At 39.5% G+C, this 15,563-nt stretch overlaps 1 protein-coding gene across 1 annotated transcript; it reads left to right on the top strand.

The window, feature by feature from the left end:
- The first annotated feature begins 9,539 nt into the window (after positions 1 to 9,539).
- On the top strand, positions 9,540 to 13,957 carry htr7a (5-hydroxytryptamine (serotonin) receptor 7a). The gene is made up of 2 exons (XM_028602973.1): positions 9,540 to 10,117; positions 13,069 to 13,957. The coding sequence occupies exons 1-2, from the start codon at positions 9,540 to 9,542 to the stop codon at positions 13,955 to 13,957; spliced, it is 1,467 nt and encodes a 488-aa protein (XP_028458774.1).
- The last annotated feature ends 1,606 nt before the right edge of the window (positions 13,958 to 15,563 follow it).

Consider the following 15,563-nt stretch of genomic DNA (forward strand, 5'->3'; position numbering starts at 1 on the left):
GGAGCAGCAGCGAAGATCCTCTGACATCTGACAGACCCTCATTATGAACTGTCACCCGTCCAGCGGTGGGTAAATTCAATGAATAAAACGCCTTGCTCTCATCTTCGTCAGTCATGTATTCCGTTCCGGTTGATACTTGTGATCTTCGCGGGGGTCCAGATCCGGGTCCTTTTAATCCCTCATATTAAACTGCTAGCATTGCCGGGAATACAGCACCGCGCTGCACAGAGTCTTCCGCTAAGAAAGGGGGGTTTCTATCCAACCAGGCAACACGGTATTTACACCGTTTCCCCGCGAGGAAGCTTGAAACTGTGGCAGGAACCGATGGAGTCACTGGAATGGGATTTTTCCATGGATGTATTCCTTCTTCGATTTTCTTCCTGGGCGACAGGTGGAGGAAGTTTACACAGATTTTTTTCTTCAGAATAAAAGCCCACTTTCATTGACAGGAAGTTAAAAAAAATAAAATTGTATATATATATATATATATACAGTGCTCAGCGTAAGTGAATACACCGATGCTAAAGTTGACTGAAAAGAGTAATAAAAAAGCATCTTCTGGAAATTCATCTTAATGCCTTTATTTTAAAAAAAGAGGAAAACTCCAACCTTTAAGGACACCAATTTTCTTTGTGAATGAATAATGTTTTGTAAATAAATAAATGTTCTTCCTTAAAATACAGAGGGCTTAAAGTACACCCCTATGTTAAATTCCCATAGAGGCAGGCAGATGTTTATATTGAAAGGCCAGTTATTTCATGGATCCAGGATACTATGCATCCTGATAAAGTTCCCTTGGACTTTGGAATTAAAATAGCCCCCCCACATCATCACATACCCTTCACCATACCTAGAGATTGGCATGGGGTACTTTCAATAAGATCATCTCTCAGTGCAAATCAAACCAGCTATTAGGCTAACTGAAATAAAACCATGCCAATCTCTAGGTATGGTGAAGGGTATGTGATGATGGGGGGGTATGGTGAAGGGTATGTGATGATGTGGGTGGGGAGGCTATTTTAATTCCAAAGGCCAAGGGAACTTTATCAGGATGCATAGTATCCTGGATCCATGAAATAACTGTCTCCCTCTATGGGAATTTAACAAAGGGGTGTACTGACTTATGCCCCCTGTATTTTAAGGAAGAACATTTATTTATTTACGATACATTATTCATTCACAAAGAAAATTGGTGTCCTTAAAGGTTGGATTTTTCCTCATTTTTTTAATTAAGGCATTAAGATCAATTTTTTTTATGCCTCTTTTTATTCATCTTTAGCATGAGTGTATTCACTTATGCTGAGCACTGTATACACATACTGCATTAATCGATACAGGCTCTTTTTCCTTAATGTTAAATAGTTATATGTATGTGTTATTTGTTTCTGTATTTATTGTTTGTTTATTTCCTATTCATGTTTAATATCTTTATGTATGCATCAACAACCAAGGCGAATTCCTCATAAGTGCCACTTACTTGGCATTAAATCCTTTTCTGACTCTGATTCTGATATATTGTTCATTAACTTTATTGTGTATATTCTCGCATACAATAAGATATGCAAACAATATCATAGCAATGTTTTCTGTGCGCAATAACAATGTGAAACCCTCAGGCGCAATAGTAGCCTATATCTAGATTCACAAGTAGTCTTTAACAGTGTAACCTATGTTTCCATTGCACTTATGCAATTATAACTTTATTCATCTTCCAGCTGTTTTCTCTTAATATTGCTGTTCTACTTTATATATACAGTAATGGTATAACTTCATGTTTTATTCTATAACTTTTTTATTTCATTGTATTTTTTTTATTGTATTTCTTCTTATATTTTTTGTAGAGCTATATATATATATATATATATATATATATATATATATAATGGTACACCCTAGGCTTCCGGCTTGATTGAGTGATTGTTTTGAACATGACTAACTTTATAACTCACAAAATAAATATTCAAAGTTATCAATTAGCGTATAATTTACTTACATATTAAGTAAATTATACTCACCTATTGGTGACCACTAAAAAGGATCTAGTTATGTATGACAATCATAACAGCAGGTATAGTCAGAACTGAAAGTAAACAAAGCACCCACAACCTGGGGAGTGTGTGTGTGTGTGTGTGTGTGTGTGTGCGTGCGTGCGTGCGTGCGTGCGTGTGTTATCGATCTCGATGATGCATGTATACTGCACTCTTGAATTAATCATGCATTTATCCTGAAATGTGTTATTGATGGTTAATACTTCCCAGTGGTGGAATGTAACTAAGGGGCCATCCACATGGAAACGCTTTTTGGTGTAAACGCACGTGTTTTGCATCGTTTTGGCCGATGGTCCAAACGAATCCTGTAAACGCACCGCCTGAAGACGCACTTTTTTGAAACCTGGTTCCAGGGTGAAAAAATTTGAAATTCGGAGAAGATATCTGGCCTTAGTTTTACCAGGGCAAAATATACTGTCTGTTTGTATACAGCGCAAGTTTTATGGCCTGGAATATGAAGTAGCATGTTGAGTCATTTATAAATGGATCCGTTTGGACGCAAATATTCTTGAACGAATGCCAGGAAAGACGGGGGGAAAAAGACCGTTTTGGTACATGTGGACATTTACTCAAGTACTGTACTTAAGTACAAATGTTGAGGTACTTGTACTTCACTTGAGTCTTTTCTTTTCATGCCACTTTCTACTTCTACATTTAATAGAGAAATATTGTACTTTTTACTCCACTACATTCACCTGACAGCTTTAGTTACTTCACAAAACACATGTAGTTAATAAAATACAATGTTTTATTAAAATTAAACTACTCGACAATATAACGGCCTACATGTCCAGCTGACATGATTCAACCATTAAACACACAACTGTGTGGATCCTTTACACTTTCTCAAATGTGAGGATTTTTCTCCATCGAGTACTTGACTTTTAATACTTTAAGTACATTTTCCTGATGATAGTGACATTTTCAATGCAGAACTTTTACTTGTAAGAGTATTTTGTACAGTGTGGTATTAGTACGCTGACTTAAGTAAAGGATCGGAATACTTCTTCCACCACCGATGCTTCCTAATTATTTGCTAGACAGTTACATTAATCAAAATGTTGTAACAAAAAGAATGATAACAAAGGAACCATGCCAGGACCTTCCTAAATACAGTTTAACAGGCTTGGTAAACAATGTGTAGCTGTGCAAAAGAGAGGGAGATGATTCATATTCACCAACTGTCATTTAGGTATTAATTTATTCATATATTCATTGGCTTCCCTTCCTATCAGGATCGTGGAATGGGGCTATAAAAGAATAAGACAAAAAAGAAGGTAAGATAACAAAATGGACACAATAATCCGAAATGGGAGGTGGAAAACAGGTATTAAAAGGTCACCATTATATTAAATCCGAGCAGATGTATACGAAGTGCACAATAAACTGAGGTCTGCGAAGAAGATGAGAGTGATGAACATGATTGTAGGCCTGGCAGGTTATTACTCAGACACACAATTGTCCAACCGTGACTTTAATCATGACATTAATTAGATTCTTTAAAGACACCAATCAAACAGCAAGCTTATGAGTTATTGTAAAGTTCCATGGGCAAACCTCCGGATAAATACATCTTTTTATGGTCGTCTATATTTGGTGACTTGTGTTTGAAATGTTAACACGCGGCGCTTATGTGTCTGCTACTTTAATTTGCTTTGTAAAGTTTCTGCAAGATTAATTACTTCTTTTCCACCGCAATAAAGATTTCAGGCTGAACACATAAACCTTCGATGTAAATTTACTGCTAAAATCTGTCTTAATGTTATACAAGATCATACTGTAAATGGCAGTGCATTCTAGGAGAAAATAATAATATTACAGATTACAGGTATTTATTGTTAATATCAATTAACAAATTAACAAATTACATCACACTGCTGCCAGTATATTACTGTAAATTCTAGTAATACAGTAAGAAACTGTCTATTTACAGTAAAATACCTTAAACTTTAAAAAATGGTATGGTGAAGGAATAATCTGACAATAATCATGCTAATCCTATACATTTACTGTTGATGCATTAAGAGTTGTGTGTTTGACTAAAGATTGGGTACAGAGGGATGAAGCCTCTCATTAGTCAAGAATGTGTGAGTCCACACAGAATGTTTCAGCTTGACCTTTTAATTAAAATATGATCAAAAGAGGGACGGTTAGATAAGATTACGCGGTAAAAAAAAAAACAGTAAATATCTGAAGAGTGAATCATCTTTCGACCCTGGATACGGGAAATGAGCCGGTTGCTGGGGTGATGACCTGCCCGGAGACTGGAGGAGCAGCCAGCATGATAAGGAGTGTAGGCGGAGCTAGAAACGGGGCTCATATTCTGGAAGGGACTGGATGAACCTAAACTCTAGGGCGAGTCTAGTCTTAAGATTGTGAAACCAGTCTTGTAATTCTTGAAATACCGATTACTAAATTTGTGAAGCTGATCTCCATCGTCTCTGTGAAGTTACTTTGTGTCTTCTGGTCTTACCATCAAGAAATACGTCGGAGAAGAAAAGACATTAGAGATAACTGGACTCTGATTTTAAGGGCCTAAGGGCCCAGGAGGATCAGAACTTTTCATCCTCTTCAATGCTTACTTACTAGTTTACTGGCAAAAGCTGCTGCCAGTATGTTACTGTTAATTATAATAACTGGAAACTGTATGTCCATTTACAGTAAAATACCTTAAACTTTAAAAACTGTATGCTTACTGTAGATCAGGGCCCTTCAATGTTTTTTAAGCCAAGGACCCCTTAACTGAGAAACATGGAGCAGGGACCCCCTACTACATATATTGTAGTCCATACATACAATAATGTGTGGGCAGCCTCCAGCCTTTATTTTATCCCACCGATCTTTTGGGAAGGTCTCTAACCAGAATTTGGAAACTCCCATTCAGCCACAAGAGCATTGGTGAGGTCGGGCCAATGTTGTTGGGCCAGACCAGGCCATTCCAGTTTAAATCGCCGACTGTTTTGATAATCAATTCATCGGTTTGAGTCATTTTTTATCTCTCCTCTGTGACAGCAAACTTTAGATCTTTGAGTAGTGGAGAAAACAAGACATTTGAGGACATTATCTTGGGCCTTTTGGGAAACAATGATCCACATCTTTCCCCAGTTTCTAACATTTTAGACACTACTGTACAACAACTAATCGATTAAAGCTGCCGTAGGTAGGATTGTGAAGATCCAGGACTTAGCCAAAACATTTGAACATCGACAACTTCTCAGTCCCTCCCCCTCTTTCCGCTAAAGCCCAAAACGATCTCCTAAGCACCTCCTCCCACAAGGGAGAATGAATGCGTGTGCATGACCAGTGATTGACACGCAGTAAGACATCCCCCCCTGGCCCTGATTGGTGCATCTGAACAGGGAGCGGTGGATTTTTGCAAATCGCACTATAGGCTGTAGGTGGAGCCAGAGGAGCTGGAATTTTGTTTTAATTACCAGCTTCATGTAGTTCTACTGGAACATAGGGTCAGTTTCAGCAGATATGACAGGAAGTTAGTTTTATAAATCTTACCTACTGCACCTTTAATCAAGAAAATAATCTGCAGATTAATCGACAGTGAAAATAACCATTATTTGCAGCCCTATCTCAGAACTGTTAGATGGGGTTGTCAAGACCATACTCTGTGTTTGATGGTTCCAAAGTCTGTTCATTCCTGCAAAGTTGGGACACTTGCTGACAATACTAAAAAGTCATAACACCAGGGGAGCACTCAGAGTCAGGACCAACGTTTCCACTAAGCTGGTGGTTTGTAATACACCAATTCATCACGTTGCTCAAATAATACGATATTTCGTGTCATGTTGTTCCTTAAATGTAGCTGATGTCAGCGTGGCTTTGACAGCAAATCGGTATAGAAGCAGAGATCCATAGCTCAAGATGCATTGAGTCTACTTACATATGCCCAGAGCTGCACAAACAAAGGTTCCAGTATGACGTCAAGTCTGCAAGAGCATTGATTTCAGGTGCTGCTGGTGTCCATGTGTAGCCTTTGGTGGTTTATATTCAGAATGGGTTAAGATTAAAACTCTTTTTCCAATGTTTATGTCTCGTTTCCCAACGTTTTTGAAGCTTTTTTTCCAATGTTTTGTCACTTTTTCACAAATTCAATGAAAGTAGTGAAGTTATCATTTATTTAACATATTGAAACGTTTTGAAAATGGGTCACATTTTACCCTAGGACAACAGGAGGGTTAAAAACCCACCTTTATCAGCCTTTGTGTAAAGGGCTGCACCCCTTTTATGCTGTATTTTAAATTTAATTTCTATTTTGTAACTCATGTTTATTTATTATTTCTTCATATGTATTGCGCATGTCTGTGTATGTGAAGCACTATGTAACTATGTGTGTATTAAGAAGTGCTATACAGTACAGGCCAAAAGTTTGGACACACCTTCTCATTCAATGCGTTTTTTAATTTATTTTCATGACTATTTACATTGTAGATTCTCACTGAAGGCATCAAAACTATGAATGAACACATATGGAATTATGTACTTAACAAAAAAGTGTGAAATAACTGAAAACATGTCTTATATTTTAGATTCTTCAAAGTAGCCACCCTTTGCTTTTTTATTAATAAGGGAAAAACTTCCACTAATTAACCCTGACAAAGCACACCTGTGAAGGTAAAACCATTTCAGGTGACTACCTCATGAAGCTCATTGAGAGAACACCAAGGGTTTGCAGAGTTATCAAAAAAAGCAAAGGGTGGCTACTTAGAAGAATCTAAAATATAAGACATGTTTTCAGTTATTTCACACTTTTTTGTTAAGTACATAATTCCATATGTGTTCATTCATAGTTGTGATGCCTTCAGTGAGAATCTACAATGTAAATAGTCATGAAAATAAAGGAAATGCATTGAATGAGAAGGTGTGTCCAAACTTTTGGCCTGTACTGTATAAATAAAGTGTTACTTACTTACTTACTTACTTACTTACATTGCACAACTGTGCTACTGCAATGGACTTTTGAATGTTGACGTTCTTCCAAGCTGTCTGACCTGTTTAACAATGAGTCTTGTTTGCATAGTAGGCCATTTTTTGCGGCCCTCTTGTGTATGTACCATGATTAAATGTGACTTTGTAGGGCAAAAGCAATGGTATCATCTGTTAAGTTACCATTGAACATAGTTTTTTTTATTTATATTTTCACTTATAAGACAGAATTTTCCAAATGTTTTCATGTCACAAAATCCCATTTACACTTTATGGCCTCAGAACTTCATATTATAAAAAAAGATGCTACTGCAGTTTTAGCTCCTCCTTAGTCCTTCAAATCAAACAATCTGAGGAAGAAAATTCACTTTGGGTGAACTTCCCAAAACTGTGATGAGGGGTCACATGTAGACACTGCTTCATTGTGAGGGTACACAAGCCACAAAGGCTGGGAACTACTGCTTTAGAGTGAAGCTCAAAATGCAATTTTTGGAGAAACAACTTCCAGTGGATCAAATTAAAGTGACCTTTGCCAGGGGCCGCCAGGCAACTCCTCGGTGGCCTCTACAAGGCCCCAGACCCCAGTCTGAGAACCACAGCTCTTAAAAAAAAAATCATTCTTAAAACATAATTCAATCGTTGAATATTGTAATGTACAGGACTTGTAAAATACATGCAAATACATTAATGTGCAATGTATCTCCTGTAAATACATAAACACATATCTTACTGAGAAAAAAAAGGGAATTCCAGCACTACACTAGAAATCACCAGCAGCAACAAAATGCAGCAGAGGCGTATGGCCACTTGATGGCGCTACTATCCAAGGCTATCCACGGCATCAGTATTACACACACGTATGGAGTTATCATAAAATAATTGTGTTCAGATTAGAATATGATGAAAAGGCTTTGGGAGCAGTTTGGGTTCCTGCTCTGACCTCCAACAGCATAAATCTCATAAGTTTTAAAAGTGAGGTGAAGGTAGACTGCACCTCTTTGCCTAACTCTTATAATGTACTGCCTTTGCTTGAACTGTAAGTAGCAGAAATGATTGGAGGAGGAGGAATTGAGGGAAATCAGCACTTTGGCTCCCTCGCCTTGGTTACATAAGAACCAAATGATCTTTAAAATTAATGATGTTCTATGTATTGCATGCAGTCACAGTGTATTGTTGTATGTTGTTGTGTGACCTGCATGTTTTGTATGCTGTATATCTATTTCTTCCTTCTCTGTAATAATATGATATTGTGAAGTAGGGCCAGGACTATAAGCATTATGCTTCTGCTTGCTCCTTCTCGAGCTCATCCTTCCTTCTTTTTCTTTGATGAAATCGGATTGATTAATCTGTTTGTGTTTTATCCTTGTGTTTCATCTGATTTAGAATTTTTTTTCTTTTGCAGTATCGAGATAAATAAAAAAATAATCTAATTATATATATATAATATATATATATATATAATTAGATTTTTTTTTTATTTATATAAAAATAATTATATTATATTATATATATATATATATATATATATATATATATATATATATATATATATATATATATATATATATTATTAATTATTACCTATCTCAGTGAAAAAAAATTAACCATCCTGTGTCTTAAGTGAAATGAGAGAAGTCAACCCTGGAATATAGATATATGAGACTGTACTGTTACCATCCAAACATATGGCATAATTCTCCTTATTTTCTTTTCTTGGATGGATTATTTGTTTAACAGTGGCAATTTTCTCAAGTGCCAGGCGACAGCTCACTCTTTCACACCATCATTTATTGTCCATTCACATTCTGTGTAATCTCACGCTTTGTCTTTATCTCTCTGTGCTGTGTGTGTGTGTGTGTGTGTGTGTGTGTGTGTGTGTGCGTGTGTCTGTGTGTGTGATGTGTGCGTGTGTGTGCGCGCGCGTGTGCGCGTGCGCGCGTGTGTGGAGAAATATATTTAAATATATAAATATATTTGAAATCTGGAGAATATGTCGTCTTTCGGCGCAATTACGCACGGTGATCCATGGACACAGTTTGTCCTTGCCAAGACATTCTTACTAGAATAAACCTCAAAGAAGCCCCAACAGATTTTGTTGTCTGTGGATTCCTTTGTTTGCATGTTTACACTAGATATTCGGCAGCCTATAGGCTATGCAACATGTCGTTTTTTTGACAACTTCTGTGAGATGTATTTGCGCGCACTGCGGGTTTTAAGTTTCTATCTTTCTACACATGAGGCTGAAAAGTAGGATGGTTGCCAGGGTGGACAACAAGAAATAAAATCCTATTTTATAGGTCAGTTATTTTGGGGATATGCCTACAGCGTGCCACGTGCGTAATGACGAGAATGCCTCTAAATAGAGGAATTAAGGCGTCGAGGCTTTATGAGGGAAAGAGAGCATGTCAGAGTTTACCGGAGGGAAGAGGGGGGCTGTAGAAAAGGAATTACTCATTTCTCACACCAGCACCGGTCCGGCACATACGTGCAAGTCTATGTCACAACCGGACGGGTCTCACAGTCCATGGATAAAAAGGAACAGAACGCACTGGAATGTTTGTTGTGGGAGACAGTAACGGAACCTTCGGTAGTGGCAACATAAAGTCGTCATTCATGATAGAGGACAGAGCCGACGGTGGAGATCCCGGGGGCTCCACCAACATCATGATCTTGGAGGCTTTTGCGCCACGGCTGCTGAAGTTTGCGCAGGGCGCCGCAGAGGCAGCAGCAGCAGCAACGTCTCCATCCACCTCCAGTCAGCCGCAGGTCATGGAGATGGAGACGAACGGGACCCAGTGCGGCGAGCATATTCTGAGCTACGGCTGGTTTGAGAAAGTCCTGATCGGCGGAGTCCTCACCATGCTCACACTTTCCACCATCTGCGGGAACTTGCTGGTGGTCATCTCCGTGTGCTTTGTCAAAAAGCTGCGCCAGCCGTCCAACTATCTGATCGTTTCGCTTGCCGTGGCGGACCTGTCAGTGGCTCTGGCCGTGATGCCTTTCGTCAGTATCACGGACTTGATTGGTGGCCAGTGGATCTTCGGACAGTTCTTTTGCAACGTTTTTATCGCCATGGATGTGATGTGCTGCACCGCGTCCATCATGAGTCTGTGCGTAATCAGCATTGACAGGTGAGATGAACTGATTGTATGCCTTTAACGGAGTAAAGGTTTTTATTCCTAAATGCAGAACAACAATCACACGATATAAAGCTACTTGATCACTATTTAAATAAAAAGACAACAGGGCACATGTAAAAGTTATTAGTAGTATTAGTTCATATCATTGATTATTAAACTTTTACGCATCGCAGTTTGGGAACCAGACTCTCCACATTTTGGCAATATACTGCTCCTATTTTTTAATCCCACTATTTCCTACACGCAATATTCTTAAAAATGCCATTACCCAGTTTAAAAGGGTATTTTGTCGCTCAGTCCTTCGTGACTTACTGAAGTTCAGGGTCTCGCTCGAGGGCACTTTGACAAAATTGGTTGAGACAAGTGGCTGATGAGGGGATCAAACCTGTGACCTTTCGGCTTGGTTCTTTGTCCACTCTGCTCCAGCTTCCTTTCTTACTGAACGGCCTGTTTAAATCGATTAAAAGAATCAGAGTGGGTGTTGAAAGCATTCAGAAGTCTATCATAGCATTCAGCAATCTAAAGTTAAAATTGAAATAATTTCTTGAACAACACGTACATATTGGCTGTGGGCTTGTGGTATAAATTCAGTATGAAAATGAAGTAAATGTTTAGTTTGAACAGTATTTGTCCAGTGAGGTTTTTGAGTGTGAAGGAATAATACTGGGAGCTGTTCTTTGGTCAAACTGCCGGCGAGCTTTATTTAACACTAATCACATATGGTCTTTCTCAGCATCCAGTTTTTAATCTGGCGGCTGCATATGGCAACCACAGATGGTTGTTTAGCACCTTGCTCAAGGGCACCTTGTTGAGAGTGGGGGAGCATTACTTACTCAGGGTAGAATAAAGCAAGGCAAGGCAAGGCAATTTATATTTTTTCAGATAATTTTCAGATTTACATAAAATCATTAAAGAGCAATTAAAACACTTACAATTATTAATATAAGACAAAAGATAGTAAAATCAAGCTAAAATAGAATAAGACTATTGTAGTGTACTATAGTTCAGTATAAGAAATGAAACAAATACTTGATTTAATAAAAAGCAGCAAAGTGATTTAAAAGAACTGAGAGTTTGTTCCAAATATGTGGTGCATTAGTTCTGAATCTGGGGACAGAAAGCAAACATGTCCCAGACCACCTGAGAGGTCTGGGTGGTTCATAATGTAGTAGAACAGTGGTTCTCAACCTTTTTTGTGCCAGCGCCCCCCTATCCATTATCCAGGTCCCTAAATATTATGTAGGCTAATTGCCCCGAATATTAATGATTACGCCCTGATATAGGCCTAGGCCGATTATTGTTGTTACTATTGTTATCAAAAATAATTAAAAAATCAAATAATTGAATGACAAACACACGTATTAGTTTCCCAGGTATCAAAAAAGCCATGTAAATAGAAATGTAATATATTTACAGGTTTTTAAAAGAAATGCAGAGAATAAGAGAAGAATAGAACAGGACGTCGCGGCGATTGCTTTTATTTATTTAATTTTTTTTAAATCTGAACGCAGCTTCACGTGGTACAGAGCTCATTTAAGATGATGCTCTGACGTCCCGTTTCCCTGAAGGCAGCACGGAGCTGCGCCAAACAAAGCTGACAGAAGCACAGAAGAGAAGAAGAGTTATGATACCGGTCTCGTCCAGTCGCAGTGTTGTAAACTGGCAGCTTTTAATGATACAGACTTCCGATTTTTTAGTAGTTTAAGTGTAAACATGTATTGTTATTGTGAATCTTTGGTTTAAACTAGCTTTCAAACAAACGCCCCCAAGGGCACCTCAACGCCCCCCTTTCCAAAATATTGCTCCAACGCCCCCCATCATCTTCTGAACGCCCCCTGGGGGGCGGTACCGCCCCCGTTGAGAAACACTGTAGTAGAAGATCAGAAAAAAGCCCATTCAGTGCTTTATAAACCAGCATTAGTATTTGGAAATCAATTCGTTGAGAGACAGGAAGCCAGTGTAGAACTCAGTACTGGAGTGATGTGATCCACTTTCTTGGTCTTAGTGAGGACTCGATCAGCAGCGCTCTGAATCAGCTGCAGCTGTCTGATTGATTTTTTAGGGAGACCTGTGATGACACCGTTACAGTAGTCTACTGAAGATAAAAGCATGGACACGTTTTTCCAAATCCTGCTGAGACATAAGTCCTTTAACCATTGATATATTCTTAAGGTGATAGTAGGCTGACTATGTAATTGTCTTAATGTGGCTGTTAAAAAATTCAGGTCTGAGTCCAAGACTATACCAAGATTTCTGGCTTTGTCCATTGTTTTTTGTATTGCAGATTGAAGTTGAGCGCTGACTTTTAATCGTTCCTCTTTGGCTCCGTTTTGTCTTTGTTTAATTGAAGAACGTCCTTGATTTGCTCAATGCACTTACTCAGTGTTTGTATTGCACCATAGTCCCCTGCTGATCATCCGCATAATTATGGTAATTGATTTAGTTTTTTTTTTTTCATAATCTGAGCAAGTGGAAGCATGTAGGTGTTAAACAGAAGAGGCTCCAGATTGGAGCCTTGGGGAACTCTGCATGTCACACGTGTCCACTAAGATGTGTAATTACCTATAGAAACAAAGTAATCCTTGTTCTTTAAATAGGTTCAAACCAGTTTAGTAGTGTGCCAGAAAGTCCAACTCAGTATTCCAGTCAGTCTAGTAATATACTACCGTCGGCTGTGTAAAATATGCAGCACTGAGATCAAATAATACTAAGACTGAAATTTTGCCACTGTCTGTATTAAAACGGATGTCAGCGAAGACCTTAACATGAGCAGTCTCTGCGCTGTGGTGTGGTCGGAAACCTGACTGGAATACATCAAAACAGTTGAAAATTATTTTGCGTTGGACTAGTAATGGAAAAAAAAGATGAACAATAAATGAAATTAAATTTGTCTGCCTGTTTACAGTATGACACCTTTCATCCGGACATATTTTTCTCTGTAGGTACCTGGGTATCACAAAACCGCTGACGTATCCTGTCCGGCAAAACGGCTGCTGCATGGCCAAGATGGTTCTGTCAGTGTGGCTCCTCTCAGCCTCCATCACCCTCCCCCCTCTGTTCGGCTGGGCACAGAACGTCAATGACGGCAGAGTCTGCCTCATCAGTCAGGACTTTGGCTACACCGTCTACTCTACCGCTGTGGCGTTCTACATCCCTATGTCAGTGATGTTGATCATGTACCACAGGATCTACCGGGCCGCCAAACTCAGCGCTGCCAAGCACACCATCACAGGCTTCCCCAGGGAAGGGGAGTATGGCGAAGGGGTGGATACTCGAAGGGAAAGAGGACAGCATGAGGCTCACCGGCCAGCAGTATCAGGAGAAACAGGAAGTGTTGAAGGGACAGAGGCTGAACAGGAAGCTGAGGAAGAGGAGGAGAGCTTGGACTGCGTGGCGGCGGCGTTGAAGCTCCAGCGCGAGGTGGAGGAGGAGTGCAGCACGCGAGTCTCTCGCCTCCTCAAGACCGGTGAACACCACCAGCGCCGGAAGAGGAAAAACCAGTCCATCTTCAAACGGGAGCAGAAGGCTGCGGCCACTCTGGGCATCGTGGTCGGCGCCTTCACCTTCTGCTGGCTTCCGTTCTTCTTGGTGTCCACGGCCAGGCCATTTGTCTGTGGAGTGGAGTGCAGCTGCGTGCCGCTCTGGCTGGAAAGAACTCTGTTGTGGCTCGGATACGCCAACTCCCTCATTAATCCCTTCATTTACGCATTTTTCAACCGCGATCTGAGGACCACCTACAGTAACCTCTTGCGGTGCCGCTACAGGAACATCAATCGAAAACTGTCAGCGGCTGGCATGCACGAGGCTCTGAAACTGGTGGAGAAGCTGTAGGTCTGCCAATCAGCGATGCTGCAGAGACCAACAGAGACGATTGCCAGGGAAAACGCCCAGTGGGGCTTAGAGTGTGGCACAAGGCCACCACCCTGCCAGAATGGTTATTTCCCAGAATTTGTACGATGATTGCTGAAGCGAGATGAGGCATGGTGCTGTGATTAAATGGATACAGACAAAGGAACACTGAAGAAGCCAAGAAATCATTTTTCTCTGGGGGATGTGAAAAAAAAATGAGGGAAGGTTTAAGTCAGTGGCGATGAATTCATATTGTCTGAACAGTGGCTGCTGCAGTGTTCTCACAACAACTGTCCAACAATTGTAATGATGGTTGCTACCTTGGTGCATTCAAAACTGGTTGCTACCCTACTGAACAGACTTTTGCACGGGATTTATTGTCACAAAAGTTGGTGAAACTACACATTGACTTTGGACTCATCGACCACCATGAGTTCTAACTCGGTAGCCAGTGTGATCTATTTTTGAGATTGAGCCAAGGATATCCTGCCCTTACAGACAAAAATGGAGGAGTCTTGGAACTCAAATGGACCATGGAGCCTAGAACACCAAATGTATTCACCTACTTCCCCGGTCATCACAGCAGCACTGTTTTTCACTGCTTTTAAACGTTAAGTTTGCTTCAGTGGATGAGCATGATAGCAAGTGGACAAGCTACTGTAGGATATAAACTCAACTGACAAACTGACATGTAAAATTGTACACAAGTCAATAGCCACACTGTTTCAGAGGTCAAAATCTCTTCCTCTGATGATCTATACCTTATTAGAGTTTATATCTTTTGAAGATTCTTTTTGTTGTTGTTAATATAACTGTATTGAATGTGCCAAAACTTGCTGTTTTTTCCACTACTCAAGTCATGTCCACTACGTTGTTACTAATTGTTACTGATCAATCAAGATCATATGTTTTGTAATCAGGCGGCTTAGTTAAGAACACATACTGTATTTAGGAAATGATGGATGAATGCAGACAAGCCAGAGATGTAAAGATGTACGGAGAGACATGATCACTTTAGACTTTTTCTTTTAACATGCCTGTTCCTTTTTTACGCCGGTTTAGTTAAAAGTTTGGTTGCAGCACATACAAGTTTCTTTTCAAACTATGCACCTTGTGTTGTGGATTTGACACAATGTGTGACAGTCCTCTGGGCCCTCCCAGGTGATCATGGCTCAGTTTTAGCCTTGTTGTTTACTACGTCAAACTAAAAAAGGTACTATCAAGACAAAAGACGAACGAGGTTAAAACTCTGTGCTTTCCAAATGGCCTACTCTTCTCACTATCCCAATCCATATCCATTTTGTACAATGTCAGTATCACTTTAGCAATTGATTACTTTTGGTCTAAAGATGTCGGAAAATATTAAATACATGTCCATCACAATTTCTCAATTCTTGAAATTCCTTGTGTTGTTTGACCTGCAACCCAAACCCCAGAGATAATACATCCCCAGTGATAGAAAACATATGAGAATCTGTTACCTGCAAAATGTGGGTGTTTCTTGCCTGAAAAAAGAGGTTTTAAGTCTCTATACGTTATATAAAAATAAAAATCTCTATGAAATTAATGTTTATTGAACATTTAACGC

The sequence above is a fragment of the Perca flavescens genome, chromosome 17 (genome assembly GCF_004354835.1).
Source record: "Perca flavescens isolate YP-PL-M2 chromosome 17, PFLA_1.0, whole genome shotgun sequence".
In the NCBI taxonomy this organism is placed as follows: Eukaryota; Metazoa; Chordata; class Actinopteri; order Perciformes; family Percidae; genus Perca; species Perca flavescens.

Coding starts and splice junctions, on each gene's coding strand:
- htr7a (XM_028602973.1), top strand. CDS start 9,540: ATGTTTGTTGTGGGAGACAGTAACGGAACCTTCGGTAGTGGCAACATA. Junction 10,118..13,068: donor TGCGTAATCAGCATTGACAG/GTGAGATGAACT, acceptor TTTTCTCTGTAG/GTACCTGGGTATCACAAAAC.